This window comes from Eptatretus burgeri, chromosome 6, assembly GCF_056783735.1.
Source record: "Eptatretus burgeri isolate ZD-2024b chromosome 6, Ebu_testis_v1, whole genome shotgun sequence".
NCBI lineage: Eukaryota > Metazoa > Chordata > Myxini > Myxiniformes > Myxinidae > Eptatretus > Eptatretus burgeri.
Window position 1 is genome coordinate 38889265 of NC_140966.1, and position 22660 is coordinate 38911924.

Here is a 22660-nt window from a genome sequence, read left to right on the forward strand (position 1 = left end):
TTGTATAAAACTGCAAATATGAAGCAATGATTTAAAATGGCATTCTGCAAGAGGAGGTCCCTCAATGGAAATCATTGGTAACCCCGGCAAACTTGTGGTTTTGAGAGAGCTTCTTGTTCTTGTTTTGATAAGGTTTTGCCGACCGAAGCCACATTCACAGGCAACACTGCTCCCAGGGATTGTGTAAGTGCAATGGAAACCAGAGCTGCAAGGCCAGGATAATATTATTTGTGTCTCATAAACAGAAGTTTGGAAATGTCAAGAACAAACTTAACTGTGTGTTTGAAGATACTGTCAACAAACCTCTTAAATGTCTCAAATTCAGAACGTCAATCTACCTTGTTACCTCCACCTCCAAAGGTGGACAGAGGTAATGTTTTCACCCCTGTTTGTCTCTGAACAGAATATCTCAAAAAGTTGTGGACAGGTTGGGTGTGTGACCAGAAAAATTGATTTGATTTTGGGGGAAGATCTGGATCAGAGAATTTAATTTTTTTTTAAGTTATTCTTCACCACTGAGAGATGGGATCAAAAACGATTTTCAGAATAGCATGATATTTCAAAAAGTTGTGGATGAGTTGTGACAAAACTAGGTGGCAAGTTGGTTAGGTGACAAGAATAAGCCGATTAGATTTTGGAGATCCAGCCTATCGGTGGGATACAAAATGTAACCTGTTCAGCCTGGCAGTGATATGCACTCTACCGAGTGCAGTTTTAGTTGGGTTGTGTTTTCCCAGCATTAAATGGAATTTTACCCATATTTTGCCAATTCCTCACTGGAGTTGGGATATCCAGAAGGATCAAAAAGACCATGGCCATACCAGACAGAATATCTTGATCCCTGGAATCCAAGAACCTCGTTTAGACCGTTTTCCAGAAGATTTTTGTTCACAACTTTTACAATCAAACCCATCTTGGAAGCTTTCATTCTCACTGTCACTAAATCGGTGGTTGGTCATGGTAGAGAAAGCACGTGTTTCCATCAATCTGAATGGATGGAAATGGTCAGGAATGTTTAAGACTTTAATGGAACTTCACTCGGTCCGGGGGTAACAATAACCTCCGATTCCATTTTGTCTGCTCCTTCAGGTGCTAGGGTTAATGTGATTGACATTTCAGGATTGGTGTCACCAGCACTGGGCCTCGACAGCAAAACTGCTGTGCTGCGAGGATGTTGTAGCACAAACTTTTCATCTTTTTTGCTTGACATGTGAGCATGTTAGTCAACAGCCACTGGAGGGAGCAGTTTCCTCTCTCTGTCCTCTATCTCTCATCTCCTGCCAAAGCAGCTTTCTGAGCAAGGGTTGTGCTGGCTGGTTTGCCATTGCCTTCCCAGCAGTAGTTATGGGCAGGAATTGGTAATTTGGCCTTGGTTCTAGCGATAGCTCGCCTACTCTTGGGGAAAGGACACCGTGGGATGCTGGCAGACAGGAAGCGCAGTCTAACGTCCGTCCAAGGGACGGCACATTGACGAATCACCCTGTCTGTGAAACACCGGGATGACAGTTTATAACTGGGTCACGATTTGAACCCAGACTAGACAGCTCAGAGATGAGTGTGCATACCTCGAGGCTATCCTGCCAGCCCTCCCCCTCAGGATAAAGTAACTTACTTTTTTCCCCCTCTCTCGAAATGACCAATACGGTGACTTCTTGTATTGATGTCATGCATCAGTTGTCCCCAATTGTGTTTAAAACGATGATAAACATGCTTAACGATGCTTGACCCATCAAGGACACTTGATCTTAATGTTGTATACATTCCTGTAAATCATCCCTTAGCAGTGATGGCCAGAGAACAATACAATGGCGGCATGGTGCCAGTCGCATCGCCCACTGGAATGTTGTCATCCCACATGAAATGAGAAGTTTACGTGAACTGGGAAGAATGAGTTTATGCCAATTTAGATGCTGTAAGCAGAATTGTAAGACATTACTCATCTGTCTTGCCGTCTTGACATTTTGAACGACCCAGTGTTCGAATAGTTGGGGAAGTAATTGTTTGAATTTCAATGAGATGTACTGCAGTCCATTGCCAGAAATAGCGATGATAGAAATACAACTGTAGCAATTTTACCCTTTTGCCAAAATAAAAAAGCAAGAGTAACATGGGGGAAGAAGGCCAAGCAGAGAACACGGGACTTCTTTGCAGACCCTGTAGCAGGTGAGATCCTGTCCGCCAGAGGGAGGGATCTCATTGACGAGATCCTATCTGCTCCTGGGGTCTGCAAGAAGGTGGGTTAAATTATAAAAGTTAAAGGAGATAAACCGAGCTGAAAAAACCTCTTTCCATCTTCTGTTTTGTGAGAGCGTGGTTTGTGAATGTTAGTTTTCAAACGAATCAGACCCTAAATGCTTGATCTTGGTTGTAACAGAATGAACATGTGGACCCCGAGCGTTCCCTGTATTACCCTCTTGAGCTGGATTTGGACCTGGAGCGTGATCTTGGTGACGATTTATCTTTCCACGTAGAGGATGGTGAGTGTGGATCGTTTTTTTTAATCAGAGGGTCAGACTTGATGTTTGACTACAATGTTTAAAGCCCACATTATGACAATTCAACTTGACAATTGTGCTTGCATGATAAAGCAAAAAATAATTTTTAAAATGTCAACTGCCCTATTTTTAACCTTCCCCTTTGCTCAGTTTTAGTTTGTAGCCATGTCTAATCATAAATTTCTCTTTACACATTGCCACTTGTTTTTAGCTCCCTTATAATTGTTGATCAATCATGCGTCCTACTCCACTGCAGGCAGTCAGTTTTTTCCGAAGCTGTTTCTTGGTGAAGATTAGAATCCTGGACCGGTTGCAACTGACTCAGGACAGTTGGCTGAGTGCAGGAATTTACAGTTTGGCCAGGATAGCGGTTGTAGCTCACCTGATCTTCACAAAGGACACCATGCAATAGTTATCGTGAACAAACTACGCTATCGGACGGGACACCCCGTTTAACATCCATCCGAGGGATGCCACTCAAATTGATGAATCGCCCAAAATATGAAACACCAAGGTGACAGTTTTATAGCTTGGCTGAGAATAGAACAGAAGCTAATAAATACAGTACAGCTGGCTATGCAGTTCTCAAATTAGGCAATTGGCAACAACCAGCATGTAAAAGTGATCATTTTACTCACCTATAAATTGCTGCAGTAGTAGTAGGAGTAATATGCATCAAATAATGCACATAAATATGAATATCTTATTATTGCAGTTGCAAACAACAAGGTAAATTGACCAATATACTCATTGTGAGGCTGAGTGTGGATTGGCCTTGGCAGAGCAGGATGTCCACTCACAATGTCAGCATGATTAATGTGTAACTATATTAATTTACACTGATTACATGGCTGCTGGAGCAGTCCATGGCCACAGTCGGTATCCATAAGGCAGGCCACTAATGAGTAGATTTTAAATTTATTCCTGTTGCTGGATGGATGAGTGTTCTTCGGAGTGATCTTCCTCCCCTGACAAATTATTTTACTCCCCTCTTTGCCTCACCAGTGCCGGAAGGCCCTGTGTTTGCGATGTGTGTAGCCGGAGATGCAGACCAAGCAACGTTAGCTCGCTGGATCACAGGACTTCAGGAGGACAACCCCGTTCTCACACAGATGCCCATCATATTTCGGATGACGGAGCACGACTTCCTTGAAAGTGAACAGAGCGACGGGGAAATGGGACAAGAACAGCAGTTGGCTTCAGATCAGGAGCCAGAGCACGATTCTAAACAACGGGGAAGCACGTACAGTGGGGAAGCAAGAGCTAAGACCTGCAGTGAAAGTGGGGAGTACCAACTGGACTCTCAGGATGGTGAGTTGGGGCAAAGACAAAAACAAATGGCTAAGAAGCAGTGAGAAGAAAGCCTTTAAGAAGCATATGTTGGATTTCACAATGAGAATTTGAGTAAAAATCGTTTTCCATCCTGTATGTTGTATTTACATGTACAGTTTTCCTGTGTTCAGAAAATAAACTGAAACATACCTTGTATTATGATCCACACAACCCCCCCCCCCCCATAATTGAAAAAGTACAAATACGTTTGGCCTTCTTGCAATAAAAATAAATTATTTTTTGGCAGTTCTTTCACAAATACAGCCAACACTGAATAAGTGGTAATGGTTACGATAGACTGCAGTGCTTAAGATGTGACCTTATGACGCTGAAACTCGCCAAATGTGCTTGGCATATTAATGCATGATAAAGTAAAAAAAAAAAAAAGTAGCACTTGTTTTCTATAACAATGATTTCTTCCTGGACTTTCAAGGTTAAGGTGAGACCCTTTGAAGTTCCAGGTGTTGTGTTTGTTGACCTTATCTGAAGAAGGCTGTTCACAAACATGTGAACCACCTGGTTACAGTGCAGAAGCTGTTACTCAGACAACAACCACCTGGATATCGCGAGCTGTGGAAACCTGATCTCAATGAGCCTCCAATAAGACGAGACAATTTGCTCCAGGTGCCAGCGATAACTTGCTTACTCTTCGTGACAGACACTGTAGGATCTTTAACGTCCACCAACTAATGCTAGCAGACGGAACACCCAGTTTAACGTCGACCCAAGGGATGGTGCACGTCATGACGCTTCGCCATGCTTGTAAAACACCAGGGTCACAGTTTATAGCTGGGCTGACATTCAAACTCAGACAGCTCAGCCCAAATCTTCATCTACCATAAAATAATATGGGAGATGAAGTTTTACATGAATACATGAAATGGCATCAGCTTTTGGATGATAAAACAAGATGAACTTTCAGCCAAGTCATTTTCTGACTCGGCAACAAGTTAAGAATGAATGATGTTTCATCAGTTGTTGGCTCTTGTATAAAAGTATTATTCGATGCCTCCTGCATTTTGTGAGTTTCTGTACAACCGTTTCGGAGATTATGATTGACTCGTCGCATCAACTCCAACCACACCGCTGGCCCCACGGAGCCGAGCAAACACCTCTTGAAACAGCTGTTTGTACTCCGGTGTACTGCGGCTCTCATGGCAGGTACGGCTAGAGCTGCACGGTCTTTCCTCCTGGCATGCCGCCAGGTGTTCCTCATAACGATGCAACAGAGCCTGGTACTTGGCATCGATCTCCTGGAGGATGGAAATTCCCTTTGTGCAGATGGTATCTGAGGTGATTAGAAAAGAGGTGGAATAAAAATGAGTAACAATTTCATTTAATCTAATTACCTACATTCCTTTCGCTCTCAAAGCACATTTCCTGGACAAGAACAAATCTCATGGAAGACCAAGGTTGAACTGACGAACATGAAAGGGGGAGAGAAAACACTGAAACCAATAAGTAAGAGGGTTGGGGTAGGAAGGGTTAATCGGGGTTATGAAGAACAAGGATCAGGAAGGGAGATGACATGAGGTAGCGGTGCACTGCCTGTTTGAAGCCCTGGAAGGAAAAGTGGGAAAGAACGGCCTCTAAAATGTGGTTCCACAGATGGGAGCAGTGAGGGTCAAAGGAGTTGAGATATGTAGACAGCCTAGATTTTGGAAGTTTAACCTGGAGGGGGTGATTGAAAGAATGAGTGCATCCTGGAGGAAGCAATATCAGAGAAGAGGCTGTAAAAAAAAAATAAAAAGACAGTCAGACAACACAAACCTGCCTGCGATATGAAAGCAAGAGACCTTGTGCTTGGAAATCAGATGTCACAGCATTACATTAAAAAGGTGCAAAAACAGATCCCCTTACCTACAGACCAATTAGCTTACCGTACTTCCAATCGTCAGCAAGGTTATGGAATCCATCATCGCGGTTGACAGAAAATCAGTCCTTTTCTTCAGCGGCCTTATATCAGATTATCAATTCAAATTCAGATCTCTACCTTGGACATGCTGCTTCGACTCACCCAACACTGGATGGAAATCCTCAATATCAGACTTGAGACCAGGGCCATCTGTCTGAACATATCTCGTACTTTCGATACAGTCTGGCATCCTGTCTTGCTCTCCAAACTGTCTGACTCTGCGATCCAAGGCTCACTCCACTCTTGGATAACTGACTTCCTCCACTCTCGTAGCCAACGTGTGGCTCTCAAGGGAACCCTTTCTTCTCCTTTATCTGGTAAAAACCGAGTAAGTCAAATTTTTGTCAAGATTGAGTTGGACTTATTTTTGGACTTTCTAGGTTTTGCCTCTTCATTTAGTTCGATGAAAGTGAACAAAACTCTTCTGCTTTACTCAATTTCGTTTTGGAAAAACCTAGCAAGTTGGCCAACAGTTGGCTTCTGATCAGAAAAAACCGAGCAAGTCATTATGCAACTGTATAAACAAAGGGGAAAAAAATACACGTGCACTGGAAACATTGTCCCACATGTTCAGTTGACATGGCAAAACCAATTCTCTTGTTCCCAGCACCCTAATCCCAAAGGTCGATTGTTTTTTCTGAATATCTCAAATTCCAGTAGAGAGTGCTTACTAGGTTGTTTTTTTTTCCAGTTCAGGGGAGATGTGTTTAATATATTGTTACGGTTCTCGGAACCGTATGCATAAAACATACAGTTGTTCTGAGTCAGTTATTCCATTAATATACGTGCAGATAGATCCCTACCTTTTGTCTAGCGGGACAGCAGGGAGTGCGTTGCGATGGGCTATTAGTTAGGATTAATAAATCATTTTTTCCCCTTTTATTTTATTCCCTCCTTTTTCTGAGGTAACTTCATCTCGCTTGCTACCCTCATTTCGCTGGCCACAGCGAACCACCGTCTACCCGCTGTATCCGGAGTCTCGTTTTCTGAGGCAAAATCCCGACGTTCGCTCTGGAAGCCGCATCGGCATCCACCTTCCCAAACCCAGACGCGCGGCGTGGGCGGGCCAAACTAGTGTCTGGCCGAAACCCCGCCCAGAAAGGCGGACCACATGAAGGCCCGGTCCAATTGGGATGCTCGGATCGGGCGATGCCGTCGGTTTCACTATGGCTCCTCCCCGAGCTCCGTGATCGATAAAGTACGGAGCAATCCTCGGAGTCAAGTCGAGTTGGTTTTGCGGTTGTTGGAGAGGTCAAGTTAGAATTGAGTTGTTTGGTCGTTGAAGAGAATTGCAAGTTGGAGAGGTTGAAGAGAATTGTTATGAAAGTGTTCCTGCTGCCTGGCTCTGCCTACGTCTCGCCTCGACGGCCCGCCTACTGTACTGGTCCTCGCCCACACGACCTCGCTCGACCAAGCCCCTTATCTGGTCCTGCCTACTGCTCATCTCTCGCCTCTTTGGACTCCACCAGACACGTTTACCACACGTGCTGCTGTGGACCGAACCGCACAGCTTTTGTCGGGTGCCGCACCATGGAGCATCCCTCCCCTGAAACACTCAGGTACCAAAAACTGTGACCTCAACTCCCTCCCTCCCTGGCTGCAAGAGGTCCCTTTCCTTTTCATTGGGTTTATTTTGTCTGAGTGTGCGTCTGAGTGTGTTGGCGCCTATCCGTTAGATAAGCCTGTATAACATCTTTTATTATTGTGGTTGTTGCTCTTATTAATCTCACATCAAGTCTGCACTGTGTCCGCTTTTGTAAGTGGCTTGTATAATTGTCGCACCCCACACCTCTCTCATCTTTCCCTGCATTACATACCGAATAAACCTTTTTGATGTGCCACATGCTTTCCCCCACTTATTGTAAATAATAATTGTCGAAATGTTCCCAGCTCATCTTTTCCTCCATTGGTCCAGCATGGTTCGAATCCAGGTTTAGCCGGGTCGTTATTCCCAATAATCCGTTCCTTCAAGCCGGTACGTCCTTGGCAGTGCCGCTCGACTGCATCCGATCCGGAAAGGTAGTCGGTAGTTGGTAGCGTGATCCGGTTCAGACAAGGCGTACCGAGGGCATGGTTCCCTGGTTGTCGAAACCGCGTGGTTAATTAGGCAATTTGATTCTTGACAGGAGGACCCTACGCCACACAGTTGAGGTATTGGCGTCCACAGTCGGTTTAGCGACCCGCCGCATCACGGAATTATCTGTGAGCGACAGCCTACAATTCTGGGGAGTCTGGTGGGAATCGACTTTGTTTCCCCCACCGAGTGGTCGTTCTTCGCCAGACCCCTGACCCGCAACAATATGTTCAAAAAGTCCTAATAATCTACATTACCACAAAGTGGTTAAGTCCTCAAACTGCAGCCCCTTAACCCACAAATGTAGCAGTATTTGACAGCTTGACAAAGTACAACTCTCCCTTATAGGCTGTTGTCCCAGCTTCACAGCTGTCTCATGGATGCTGTAGAGTCCAAAGCTCTGAACATCAGTGGCATTTTCCATTAGGAAGTGAAATTAAAGGGCCTGCTGCTTTCACATTGCAGACAGGTTGGTGGCCTGTTTTCCACTGCCTTCATTTCTGGTCTTGGTCCCCCTCTGCCAGCCTTTTACCCCTCAAGCCCCTTCAGTGTGCACACAATGTTCTGATATCCCCCTCCTGGTTAATCTTTCAAAATCCAGGCCTACTGCTCACCTTTACTACTTTATTGCTCTTTTCTCACAACCGTTGAACTTCTCTGTAGACCAATCCCATTGTTCCCTCCTGGGCTTCAATATGGCGGTGCACATAATAATCTTCAATCCTCACCCATGATCATTTTTACTCCCGTAAACCTCTTCCATAGCTGCCCCTCTTGTCTGCAGTCTTCCTCACTAATTTTCCTATTCATTCAACTGACGTTTCATTATCCTCAGTCATCTTGCTCTTTCATGAGTCCAGACATTGTATTCAAAATACTGATGGAAAAATATATAATCAATACAAAATCAATCTTTCACTATGATCAACCACCGTGATCAATACATCTTTGTTTAATGACCAACCTGCAGTCTGTCCACAATCCGTTTCACTGTTCTCCATGTTGCCTCCATCAACTTCTGAAGGCTGGTGCATCGGTTGAGGTTTAGCAAGGGCTTTTCTTGTTTCCACCACATCGGCCTCCAGCATTTCCACCCGAAGCATGAGTTCCCGGGCACGTTGTTCCCACGCGGCTGCCTCGGCACTCGTGGATGCGAGCCCATTTTCAGCTTCAGCTCGATGTTGCCGCTCAGCAGCAAGAAGGAAGGACATGGCTCGTGTCGTTTGAGGGGTTGGTGAAGTTGCAGATTCCAGAGTTCTAAAAACCGTCGACATAAATGTTAGACTGATGGACGGCACTCAGTCTCACTTTCTTCACTTTACAGCACACGCAAAAAAAGACATTTCAGTTCCGAAGAAGCAAATGGGGGGCAATTCCATGTCCATGGCAACATTTGGTTAACTGCACTAAAGTAATCTTTCAAGGTCAGTACACCTGTGTAGTTCATAGCAATTTTGAAGAAAATGTTTGAAGCCAATACTTATCTATACCAATGGGGGTAGAATTGCATTATAAATGGGAAGCTGAACTTTGGATCCCTTTTTAATCATGGGTTTTAATGCAGCCCACTACACTTCTTAGGGTCTCATTTGAAAGTTGGACAGACACAAACAGAACATTCCAAGATTTTTTTTTTTTTTAAATATACACCTTTCCTCCTTAGGATATGCAGAATTCGACAAGTTCTCAGGCAGGGAGTGGCGTCGAGAACGGGCCAAAGTTTGGCCGAACCACACCTCGCCCTTCATGGTGACCCGCGTGGTACCACCAGAAGACCCGATTCGTCCAACACTCCTTGCTCGCGTCGCCTGCTCAACTTCTTCCAACCGTGACTGCAGCTCCTCCACCAGTTCACCCAGCCTTTTCGATGTGCAACATCAGGTTGAAGAGTTAAAGATTACCTTGTGAAGATTATTCGTATCACCAGTAACGCCACAAGATGTAGATGCTTACCACTGCTCACGGCGATAGCTTAATCGTTCTGCTTTCCTGAGTCGTTTCACCTCCAGCTCTGCTTCTCGTACCGTGGCTTCTGCAACCTCTGCAGCTCGAGCAGCCTGCTCGTTGACAGAGCCCAGTACCGCCACACGCTGTGTAAGATGCTGCCAAGACCACCATTGTTTAATTTCTTCCATCACCACCAATGAAACAATTGCATTCAGGCTGTATTGAGGCTCCCAATGCAGCACAGCATGGAATTGATTGGTCAGCCAAAAATATACACTCAAGCTTACCAAGTCATTAAACTGGGTTACATTTCCAACCCAACAATAAAGTGTCACCCATGTAATTTGCAGGTCAGGTGTTCCAGAGTTGTTTCAAGCTGGATAATTAGTTGGAGGTAATGTTACACCAGCTGTCCATCAAATAGCATGTGCTTTTGAAATGCAAAGACCTCACGTGGACCTTTCAAAATGAATAGGTCAATGTGCACCGATACCCTGGCCCAGTTCAAAATGAATGGTCATCTCCGGGGACACTGCATCACAGAGGCCTAGCCTCACCTCAGTCATGATGCAACTGTGAGGCCAAATTTGGTATGGAATCGATCAAAACATGAAATTCCAACTTTTACTGCAATCAATACGATAACTCGTCAACGAAGAATGACTCAGTCTCAGTCTGTCTGTCTCTCCCCCCCCCCCAATCCCCTCAGTCCTCTCCCTCCTCCCTCTTCTCTCTCTCTCTCCCCTCGGTCATCTCCCTCTACCCCGGCTTCCCTCAGTCCTCTCCCTCTACCCCGACTCCCCTTAGTCCTCCCTCTCTCTCCCCCCTGGCTCCCCTCAGTCCTCCCTCTCCCTCTCCACTGGCTCCCCTCAGTCCTCCCTCTCCCTCTCCACTGGCTCCCCTCAAGCCTCCCTCTCCCCTGGCTCCCCCTAGTCCTCCCCCTCTCCCTCAACTCCCCTCCCTCACCCTTCCAACCCTCCTCACTACCTCCTATCACCCTCTTCTATTCTTCTCCTCCTTTCTCTCTCTCCTTTTAATGTTCTCGTCAGCGAAGTGATGTATTGTATTTACGAGTTATATAATACGACCAAAAGTACCCATCCCCAATGATGAGAAAAGTTTAAGTCAATCTTCCAATTTAAATTATTTTATGGACTTTAAAACGATTAATTGTGTTCCACTCTTGGTTTCACTCAGCCAAAATGATGAGCTACTTATACCACCCACCACAAAATGGTGGTGCAACATTGGGCAGCAGAGGTTGGATTTGTCTGAATAGAGTGTAGAATATCCTGCTTGCAAAATTAATTTTGGCATCAACATTATTCATGCCTGTTCTCACATCATTTCAGAAGTAAATGTTGAGCTTTGCCTGCATGTACAGCTTTTCAAACGCAGCGCAGGAAGTGTCCGCTGTAAACAGCAGACAGACGAACGCATGCACAGATACAACAGTGTGCAAATTTATAATATATATATATATATATATATATATATATATATATATATATATGATTTTTCTGAGCATTAAAAAATATTTTTGGTTCAATTAAAAATAATAATAATAAAGCTCTCCTCTCTCTCTTCTCTCCACTGAAAATGGTGATGTTTCAACAGACACGTCTGATTTTGAATCACTGGCATGAGCATTTCTCCAATCTATTCAAAGCTAACAATAATTTCTCGATTAGCATCTTGGATTTAATCTCTCAACGTTCTGTTCTAAAAAAAAAAAAAAAAAAAAAAAAAAAAAAAATCTAGCCACTGCATCATCTCTGAAATGAATGATGCAAAGAAACAAATGAAAAAAAAACAATAGAGCTAGCAGCTCTGATTCTATTCCAATGGAATTTTGGAAAATTGCCCACTTATACACAAACTTTGTTTTGGCTTTTGGGGTTCATGAGTTTTCGCCAAGCGATTTGAAGAATGCAAGTGATGTTATGATTTACAAAAAAAGGTGACCAGTCAAATCCAACAAACTATCGTGGAATTGGTCTTGCATCAACTGCTGCAAAAATTACAGAAAGTAGTCTCGTTTCTTTTAACAAAAGAATCTTAAGTGAGTCGCAAAGTGGTTTTCACAAAAATCATTTGACTCGATGCGATTTTTCTCTCTGTGTCAAATCCAGGAGAAATGTTACGAACAAAAATCTTCTTCTCTTTGCTGCTTTGATCGATTTTAACGAGGATTTTGATCGTGTAAATCGATCTTTATTGTAGTAAATTTTGGGTCGATTTGGTTATCTGGACAAGCTAATTTCACTGATTTGTTGTTTGCACGATAATACAAACGGTTACATCAAGATCAACAAATAACAAATTAACAGAGCCAATTAACAATGAGTTAACAAATTAACAAGGAGTCTGAGACTTCTGCTTAATTCCTTCTACACTTTGGAATTATTTGTTGTAACTTATTGAGTGTACGAATTGGCTTTATCTCATCATAGGATGGCAAATGATGACTACGTGTGTATATATATATGTGTATACACACACACACACACACACACACACACACACACACACACACACACACACACACACACACACACACACACACACACACACACACACACACACACACACACACACACACACACACACACACACACACACACGGAACACTGGAGCTGTAGCTTTCCTGGGTCCTGGCCTAATGTAACCCAAATTTGGTAGCATTCTGACTGGTGGGTCCTGGAGAAGAAGATTTTTGAAGGAGTTTATGTGATTTTCCCCCAAAATGACCAAGTTGGCCATTTGACACGGTCACATGATCGGCATGACTTCGGCATCTTAATCCACAATTTAACGTCCCTGCCCTGGCCTTATGTTTTAAACCCAAATTTGGTAGCATTCTGACTGGTGCGTCTGGAGAAGAAGATTTATGAAGAAATTTACAAAGTCGGCCATTTTGACCGAGAAAGTCATGTGACCGGAACAAGCTTTGCAATTTCTGTGACCAGTCAGGAGAGGAACGTTGCTGCCAAATTGCAGCCGGATCGGCTCAGCGGTCTGGCCGGAAAAATCGAAATAGCAGAGATGGAATTTAAATTCCAGATAAGCTAAAAATGGTGCCGGTAGAAAATTAATCGGCGATTTACTTGGAACAAGAATTAAAACATTGTAAAACGTCAAGTCTGTTTAACCAATCACAAGAATGTGTTACAACAGGACTTGGAACTTAATGTAGGGTTCATCGGTACCATTTTTATTATTCTAGGACAGCAGGAACCCTTTAGGAGAAAGTGTCATGGATACAGAAAGAACACACAAAATTATATTTAGTCATACTTCTCAAAGCAATGGAAAAATATGTAACAGTATGTGGGAGGAGCACACAAGCAACAACGATCGCAGCCACGCCAACAGTAACAACAACAACAACAATGCCTTAAAAAATCCTTTTTTCCTGTGTTTCACTTCATTTTACATCCTCATTGAGACTCGCAATGCCTGGTGTTGGCTTAATGGTTAGGGTGATGGGCTTGGGATCCGAGGATCCCGAGTTCAAATCCTGCTCAGCTGTTGAATTAATACCAGGTGGGGTTGACTCTGCTTGTCATCCTTCTGAGGTCAGCAAAATGAGTGCCAGCTTGCTGGTATATTTTTGGAGTGGCGACCCTTTCAGCATTGTTCCCAATAGCCAAGGAGACTGCTTCGGCAGCAGCAACGCTCTGCACAGAGTATGGTCCCAATGGATGGAATGGATGGATCGAGACTCAGATAGACATGCAATACATTTGTGAAGTACACGTCCTCTTTCGATTAAACCCGTCAGCGAAGCAACGGGTCTTATATACTTGTAATCCTTATCTCCCAGCATCATGAGCTGTGTGAGTGGATGGAAATGCCAATCAGATCAACCAACAGTAATCCAAGCCAATATCAATTTCAACTGGAGATCTAGTCTTGCCCGTGTCCTGCATGTAATACACGTACAATCCCTACCAACCCGAAAGAAAATACTTTTTAAAGGCCATTTGAACATTTAGCAAATTTTCTCCGATGATTCCGATGTACCATAACCTGTTACAGAGCGTCGGTGCCGTCAAAGTAGTTTCTTGGCAAGCGTTATCCTGACTGGTTCAGCAAATTTTTAATTTTAAATAAACTTAGCAGATATTTAAATATTAAAACGTCTCAGCCCTAAAATGTTATGATTTTCGATGTACCGAGCATCGTCACATCAAAATTGGACAATTGTACCATTGTTCGTTCTCAATTTTGCATCTCGTGTAATGGTTCTTCAAGTTACCCGGATTTGATAAGCCTGCTCCTGATTTGTTGTGCACACTTGTTGAAGTGCCGTGTCCAGCTCCGCATTTCTTTCCAACAGCATCTTCCCCAGTTCTGCTGCCAAGTGCACATCTGTAAAAAAATAAAAAAAATTTTTAAAAAGCACAGAATCACCAGGAGATGCTTGGACAAGACCAATTTCACGGAGGTTTTGTATTCCTACTCGCAACGGAAAAAGCCCAAGGCAGACGTGTCTTCATTATACATGCATGTTGCATTGTAATAACAGCCAAATATTGCATTGTAAAAACAGCCAAAAGAAGAACTTTCTAGCTTGAGGCAGTCACGAGAGTCATGGTCAATGTGACCGATTATTCATTGACCATCCACCATGCCCTCCACCCTGATCCATCGACCAGGCACCAGTCACTACCTCTGCATTACTTCCAAACTCCTGCACAAGTACCGCCCAATACGATTAGATCTCTTAAACACCTAACATGGGATCTACGAGGGTTGATCCGGCACACATCTTCATAAACACCTCCAGCTCTGTCATATGAAATGGAACACCTGGCTCCATCGACCTCACCAAACCTTCTACCCCTCCCTCCATGTATCCATGCAAGTATCCCACAGGTGACAATCCAGTTTCTCCTTTGACACCTGCCAACACTCCAGACCTGGCCTCATTCAGCACGTCCTTTGTGAACCAAAATGGATTTTCGAAGAATTTGCCCTCCCTCTTCTTCCTCGCTGCCCTTCTCAACCTCACGCTCACCTGCATCGTCGTCTTTCTGCAACCCTTCCCTCTCTTCAGTTGTCACTTCTTTTTCTCCTATTTGACAAGGCCTGCAAATCCTTCCTCAACTCCAACATTTGCCTGAAGAACATCATAATCTGCTTTTCTGTGATAAAGAGGACGAAGCAGCAAAGAAGTATTTATTGGCATTATAGAAATGTATACCATTTATAAAGGTGGATACCCACAAATTGTGCCACGGTAAATCTCGTATCTGCATTTTGGTGAGAAGAAATAATGAGATAGGAGTCGTCGTCAGAATGTCAGTTATCTGCCCCCAAGATACAATATCATGCACTGAGGTTAATGTCACAACTCCAGACATACTTCGATCGTCTGGCATCCTGCCTTGCTCTGAAAGCTCTGCTTATGGCATTCGAGGCCAACTCCACACACGGCTTACCGACTTCTTCTACTCTCAGAGCCAACGTGTGGCTCTCAACGGAATCCTTTCATCTCTTCTCCCTGTCAAGGCTGGAGTTCGATCCCCAAGGCAGTATTCTGGGCCCAGTCCTATTCCTGATCTTCATCAATGAACTCCCAACTCTGGAAAATAAAATTCTTTCTCTCTTTACTGATTATGCCACCCTGTGCTATAACATCCCTCATCCTTCAGACAGGCAGGCTGCAGCCTCTCCCCTCTCTTTAGACATTGAAAGAAAGAAAAAACTCCTTTTGAGGAGGATCTGTCATTCAAACTCCTGGGTCTCACGCTCAGCCATGATCTTTCTTGGGAAAACCACATTTCAAAGTTGGCCTCCAAAGCCAGCCGCCGACTGGGCATCCTCCGTCATACAAAGTCCTTCCTTGACACACCTGAACTCATATCCAGCTAAAAGGAATTCATCTGCAGCTTGATGGAGTACCGCTCTCCCTTCATACCTTGCTCACCATTGAAAGCAAGTCCTTCAAGATCATTGGAATCTCTATCTACGGACGTATCACTTTCACATCGCAGACAGGTCGGTGGTCTCCATGTTCTTATGCCTCCTTTCTGCTCTTGAACCCTCTGCTGAGTGTGCTTTGAACCCCCCCCCCCACCAATTACGTTTCTGCAAGGGTGCATGCAGTCCACAATCAATCCCCTTGTAGTAAAACTCGAAATCCAGGATCATGGCTTACCTCCACTCATTTGTCCCTCCTTTTTCCCTACCTGTGGAAATTAACTTCCACATTCTTCTCGCCAGTTCTTCAAGACAGCTGCTCACCAGCATCTCAGATCATCCTTCATCCAAAACCATGATCTTTTATGCACCCGTTAAACCACCGCTGCATTCTCCACTGCCACTCATCCTTATCCGCACATTCCTTGTTGACAATGTCTATTTATTTTGTCCCTCCGCTCTGCTGTGGCATTTCCCCCCTTCTTTTTCTGCTGTTCCTCTTGTTATGTTGCATTCTGCTCCGTTCTATGTTCTCGTTATTTCAACACACATGCACGCGCACACGCACACGCACACGTCTCATCGATAGTATTAGTTCCCCAACTGATAGTTCTGGGAATCAGATTCTTCTTTTGATTCCGAGATTATAATATTGTTCCTACCAACTTGGAATTAAAGTCTGGAGAAAGGGGTTGGGGTAAAGGCTGCAACCAAGCTGTCTGTGCCAGAGCTTCAGGTAGCAGTGCAGGATAGGGATGTTTGGAGGAATCTGATCATGAATGTCACCTGAAGTCGGATGTCAGATACGACTTGACGGAACTAGATAACTTGAAATTATATCGGTACTCGTGATTCTCGGGGTATTTCAAAAGCAGCTTCTTACTGCCAACCATCACCTCCAACCAATCCATGCTGCTATCTCAAAATGGCACACTGCGACTTCTCTGGCCTGGCTTTGTATATTGACAAACTCCACCTTGGTCAGGAATGCAGATCGACCGAACCCTGACCCTTACGCTGAACTTGGTCAAACCACACCAACATCAGTCTGAAATATTATCTTTTATTAGCACTGCGATGTGTCACAACCCATCAGTAATTGGCAGTGCATTGTGCTGTCATTTTAGCCAGGAACGCACAAAGGAAATCGCTGCACAGAAATATAATTATTTATTCATTTATTTTAAGATACGTAAATAAATAAAGATTTTAATAAGTATTGTTTGACGTTACATCACTGCTTGGTTTTCATCTCATTTCAATTATATGCAACATTCAGCCGTGTCATTGAAAAGCTCACCTGATGTCCAAGCCAAACTCAAAGAAGAGATCTGGAGAATTCTTTCATCCTTCACTGTACTTGGTTTCAGGCACAGACACGTAAACCTCTCTCTTCAATGGCACCTTCTGTCATGAAGCCATCTCATGGAAATGATGACATTGGATGGTTTGCTGTTGCCTTCCCAGCAGTATTGGGGCAGGAATTTGTAACTTATTCAGGATGCCGGCGATAACTCGCCTACCCTTCATGGAAAGATACCTCGTAACCTTTAACGTCTAACAATTGATGCCAGTAGACGCAGACGGGACACCCAGCTTGACGTCCATTTGAGAGACGGAGAGCTTCGCGATATGACACCCTGCCTGCAAACCACCAATCTGACAGCTCAAAGGTAAGTATGCTCCTTCTGAATCAATCTGTAGGACCTGGGCTCAGTTGAAAGCCATTGGGAATGAAAACATGTGGGAAGTGATCGAGGAGACCAATCTTAGTACAAGCATGGATGGATAGTTGAGCTTCCATAACCATGTGCTAGTTCAGTTTAGCAAGGCCAACCAAACACTTCAGGGCTAATCAAATGACCCTTTGTGAGTTTAGATAAAGAAACTCTCCAGGCTGTGATTTTCAAGGCACCGGTGCACCCATTGTTGGAGTATGGCAATATTGCCTGGCGCTCTGGATTCATGATGGACGTCAATAAAGTTGAGAAGGTCCTGAGACGAGCTTCAAGGATGATTCCCATGCAAGGTGAACTTTCCTATCCAGAGAGACTTCGGCGTTTGAAGATGCATTCACTTTTCGACCAGCGTCACCGTGACGACGTGACCTAAACGTTCAAGGTGTTACACAGGGTAGACCGGATTGGACAGCGGCATTTCTTCACTCTGACCAGGTTGCAGGTGAGGCGTGCGAGGAAATATTCCTTCAATCAGAGGGGTAAATGAAGGCTGGAACTGTCTTCAAGAAATGTTGCGGATGCTCAATCTGTTGAACCATCCTGGTGCTGGGTTAACGGTTAAGGTGGCTGGCTTAAGATCTGAGGGTCTCGAGTTTTAGCCCCTGTCCACCCGTTGAATTAACACCAGGTGGGTTGACTCAGCCAGTCATCCTTCCAAGGTCGGCAAAAATGAGTACCGGCTTACTGGACACGGGGCACTGCATCAGCGGCACAGTCACGCTCCCAACAATGATGCAAGCAGCAGCCAAAGGTGGAATAAAAAAACACTAATCTCTTGAGATATACAGTATCTCACAAAAGTGAGTTCACCCTTTACAAAAATGTACATATTTTGTTGTAACGTTTTTTACTAAGATGTATTATAAACACAAGACTCAAAGAAATGATAGAGTAGACATTCTGTCATACATGTGCAGGCCCAACACATTTATTCTGTGGAAACAATGTGGCATACTGGGAATATCTGTGAAAGGGGGGGGGGGGGGGACAAAAGTGAGTCCACCCTTTGTACTTTCTCACATTGAAGTGTTATTGTTTTCAGTATTTTGTATGTCCACCATTGTTTTTGAGCACAGCAGCTATTGTACTCGTTATGGAGTTGACCAGTGTTCCACATGTCTTTGCTGGGATCCTGTTCCACTCCTCTGCAATGACTTCTCGAAGTTGCGTGATGTTGGCCACCTTTTGTCCCTCAACCTTGCATTTCAGGATGCCCCACAGGTGTTCTATTGGGTTTAGATCAGGTGACATGCTTGGCCGCTCCAACACATTGACCTTCGACTTCTTCAGAAAGGCAGTTGTCTGCTTGGAACGATGCTTCGGAACGTTATCGTGCCGAAATACAGCTCCTCTACCAAATTTTCCCAGGGAGGGTAAGATCTTCTCTTTCAGGATGTCACCGGTACATCGTAGAATCCATGTTTCCCTCGATGCACTTGAGCTCTCCAGTACCGGCAGCACTCATGCATCTCCAAACCACCATGCTTGACAGTAGGGATAACGCACTTCTCTTGGTACTGTTCCCCAGGTCGCCGCCAGACACGCTGCACTCCATCAGATCCAAACAAATTGATGTTCGTTTCATCAGACCAGAGGACATGTTGCCAGTAGTCCAGGGGCTTGGATTGATGTGCTTCAGCAAACTGTTCGCGAGCTTTCTTGTGGCTCTGCTTTAGGTTTGCGCACTAAACAGACTGGCCAGAAGCTGTAGAAATCTTTTCAGCAATCTTGGCGGCACTTTGTCGTCTGTCTTGGAGGACTAGATTCTGAAATTGGCGAACAGTACGTGCAGTCGTCTTTGCCGGTCTGCCCCGGCGAGCGTAACTCATCGTTGTACGCTTCTTGGAGAACCTCCGGATGACGTCGGCCACGTTGTTGGGGCTTACTTTCAAAGAAGCACCGATCTTCTTGTATCCTTGGCCACCTTTATGTAGGGCAACGATTCGATCTTTGACATCTTTCGAGAGCTCTTCACCACGAGCAGCCACGCTGATTTCTCAATGGAGATGGGTACAGTATTTCCTTGCATTTCAGGATATATGGAATATGGAATTATTTCTTCAGCAAGCAGATAGACAATTACTGCATTGAGTACACTTGTTCACCTTTAACATACCAGGGAGGTTGCAGCTCCATGGACATTGTGTGGATTGTTTGGAGCATATTTGTACCTCCAACACTCTCTGACTCAAATATACAGAAACTGATGAAAATGGAAGCTGTTTTACCATGCTTCACTTACTTCTCAGTGCAGACAATAGCAGGGGGGAGTACTCACTTTTGTTACCTCCTCTTTCAGAAATATTCCTAATATGCCACATTGTTTTGATGGAATGGCAGTTTTGTTGCTGCATACACATTGCAGAATGTCTACTGTCATCAACTCGAAGGTTTTGCTTCCAGCACAGCTGCTTAAAACGTTACACTGAATTATTTACATATTTATGAGGGGTGTCCTCACTTTGATGAGATATATATATATATATATATATATATATATATATATATATATATATATATATATATATATATATATATATATATATATATATATATATATATATATTGTTGTTCGTCTTTCGGCTGCTCCCGTAAGGGGTCGCCACAGCGGATCATCCGTTATGATCCGCATACTGACTTGGCACAGGTTTTACGCCGGATGCCCTTCCTGACGCAACCCTGGTCGCCTCTTACGACACAAGGATAAGGATTGGGTTTCACCATGATTCCGGGCTGCCCTACACCCTCTCATAGCGCGGCCCAGTGCAGGGCTCCCGTCCTCAAGCGATCCTCCAACCCAAGCCTCCGAGTAACCGGATTACAGGCGCACGCCACTACGCCCGGTTATATATATATATATATATATATATATATATATATATATATATATATATATATATATATATATATATATATATATATATATATATATATATATATGTATGTATGTAGTAACAGAAAGGCCTTGATCTCCTGAACGAGGTCGAGACAAGGTGTGGTTGGTGATACCTGAACGTTTCAACTTGAACACCGTCACCCATGAGCCCTCTACACTGCAGCATCCTTTACCCCCCCCCCCAGTACCGTCCATCGAGGGGACGACGGGCCTACCTGACCCACCTGGTTGACGCCACACGTAAAGCCGGTCGTCCACTCAATTTATAACGCTCCACATACCGCGCTCGTCGGACGTTTTCCTGAACACTTCATTTCCCACGGTAAACCCGCTTCCCCCCTTCCAGCTCCAAGTTCGTGACCCCGTCGACCTGGTACGATCACCCCCATCTTACCTTGCTCGAGGCGTCGGCGCTCGTACCACGCGTCCATGTCGTCTGTGATCCCCAAGTCATGAGGGCTCGCCAACATGGCCCGTGGAAGGAGCTGCCTATTGTTTGCTGGCTACAGACGGGCGGATGTCCATACGTCAGGAAAATTAATGGAGGTTTTACCAAAAAAAATTAATAAAAAATAAAAATCCCTTCACTGAGTGAAATGTTTTTCAATCTTTCAACATTGTTTGTAGCTCGAGCTCAGGTTCCCTCGGACGTGGCGAAGGCGCGTCACGTGATCGATTTGCGACCTCCCATTGGTTGATGAAGAAATCTCGGTCCGTAGCGAGCGCACGCCGCGCGCCACGGGCCGTGGTCTCGCAGGCATGTCACGTGATCGATTTGCGACCTCCCATTGGTTGATTAATAAATCTCGGTCCGTCGCGCGCACCGCGGGCCGTGGTCTCGCAGGCATGTCACGTGATCGATTTGCGACCTCCCATTGGTTGTCCGGTTGATTATTAAATCTCGGTGTGTGTGACACGTCACGGTCTCGAGGACCCAATTCCTTTATAACATCAAAATTCCGTTTTTCCTTTTCGACGGCATTTCCCTTCACAAATCCTGAATAAATTATATTTTTCGTTCACGCTGAATTGTGTGAGTGTGAAGACGTGAAGCATTTGCTTATTTGTCCCTCGTTGCTGTATGTGCAATCTCGGTCGTCAGGAGGGACTGCGGTGGATGGTCGTCGGCTCAATGTTTGACCTGGTTGTTGTTGCAGTAGTCGCATTGATGACGCATCCCGGCACTCCGGGAGGACGTTCTGCTTGGTAGATTATTCTCTCAAAGAGCGCGCATTGCCTGGGCAATTCATCCCACGATGTCGGCACTTGGAAACACGGACATGTTATCCTTTTAATCCGATGGGAGAAGTGTTTTAACCATAGTTATGAGTTTCCCAAATGGACTCGAAGGTGTGAATTGGAATGCTGAAACGCCTCAATGGAGCGATTTCATTGGTTGAGTTTCGTCCAGAACTGGGTGATTAAACTTACACATCAACACCAATATGTGTGTTTGTGTGTGTCAATGTGTCGGTGTGTCTCCTCGTGTCTCATCCATAACTCCAAAACTATAAAACCGATCAGCCTGAAACTTTGCTTCCATAGTTAAGAAAATGCCAAGGAAGTGTAAGAGTGAAAATTGTGTGTTTGGGTTGATTAAAAAACCCCGTTTTGAAGATAATTAAAGGCCTTATTTAATTTTATCCTTCATCAGGCGATCCTCGGCCACCTCGCTCTCTGGGGTCTTAAGGCGTTTCCTAGGTAACCTCGATGGGGTCTGTAGCCGCCATGTTTTTTGGCCTGCTCAAACATATTGTTGTGGTTACCAAATTCGCAAACCACCATTCAGGTCCCTTAGGTGAGGTATCTCGGTAAGTACATGTGTAGTTAGGTCCAAACCCGTTGTCTAGTGGGAATACATGTCATTTATGCGAGCTGCGACTCTTCAGGATAGCCGTTTTTCTTTTACTATCTTTATTTTGGACCAACCGCCATGATTGCCACCACAAACACAACATCAACCACCAACCACAACACCGCTTCACCACAACCGCCACGACCTTCACGTCACACCTCGCAACCGTAGCATCGCCACCGTTCTTGCCCCGCTGTGGGTACCGGTGTTGGACTCGTGCAGGGCGCACGTTGAACAGCGTGTACAAAATCACGGATTTTGTGCTTCAAAAACGGATCAAAAACGACACACGCCCACTTTTTGCCGTCCAATCGGTGAGCGAGGGGCGATTTGGCCCCGCCTCCAGAACGATCGATATATGCAAATTTGTGGATCAAAAAGCCTTCACGCCCACTTTTTCTCGGGCCAATGGGGAGCGAGGTGAAAGGTCAAAGGGAGGGGGTCAAAGGCGAAGCTACGGGGGGATAAAAGGACCGTGT

At 44.6% G+C, this 22660-nt stretch overlaps 2 protein-coding genes and 1 pseudogene across 4 annotated transcripts in view; 1 reads left to right on the forward strand and 2 right to left on the reverse strand.

Annotated features, from left to right (window-relative positions):
• The window catches only part of ECSIT (ECSIT signaling integrator), a 21999-nt gene extending 14416 nt beyond the window's left edge, over window positions 1–7583 (forward strand). Inside the window, exons 7-9 of one of the 3 annotated variants that reach the window (XM_085884627.1) lie at window positions 2375–2477; window positions 3501–3806; window positions 6648–7583. In XM_085884627.1, coding sequence (XP_085740753.1) covers window positions 2375–2477; window positions 3501–3806; window positions 6648–6817 — 579 coding nt within the window. In that variant the 3' untranslated portion in view covers window positions 6818–7583. Of the gene's footprint in view, window positions 1–2374; window positions 2478–3500; window positions 3982–6647 lie in introns of those variants that run through there. The other 2 variants (XM_085884628.1, XM_085884629.1) reach the window with 2 other exon arrangements.
• On the reverse strand, window positions 3845–21026 carry LOC147024584 (cerebellar degeneration-related protein 2-like). Its single transcript, XM_085884630.1, has 6 exons — window positions 20721–21026; window positions 14025–14137; window positions 9770–9918; window positions 9467–9676; window positions 8781–9073; window positions 3845–5115 (listed from the first exon to the last, which is right to left on the reverse strand). Exons 1-6 carry the CDS (start codon window positions 20794–20796, stop codon window positions 4877–4879), a joined length of 1080 nt encoding a protein of 359 aa, XP_085740756.1. The 5' UTR covers window positions 20797–21026; the 3' UTR covers window positions 3845–4876.
• Window positions 20135–20275, reverse strand: LOC147024585 (signal recognition particle RNA; annotated as a pseudogene).
• Window positions 21027–22660: the final 1634 nt, after the last annotated feature.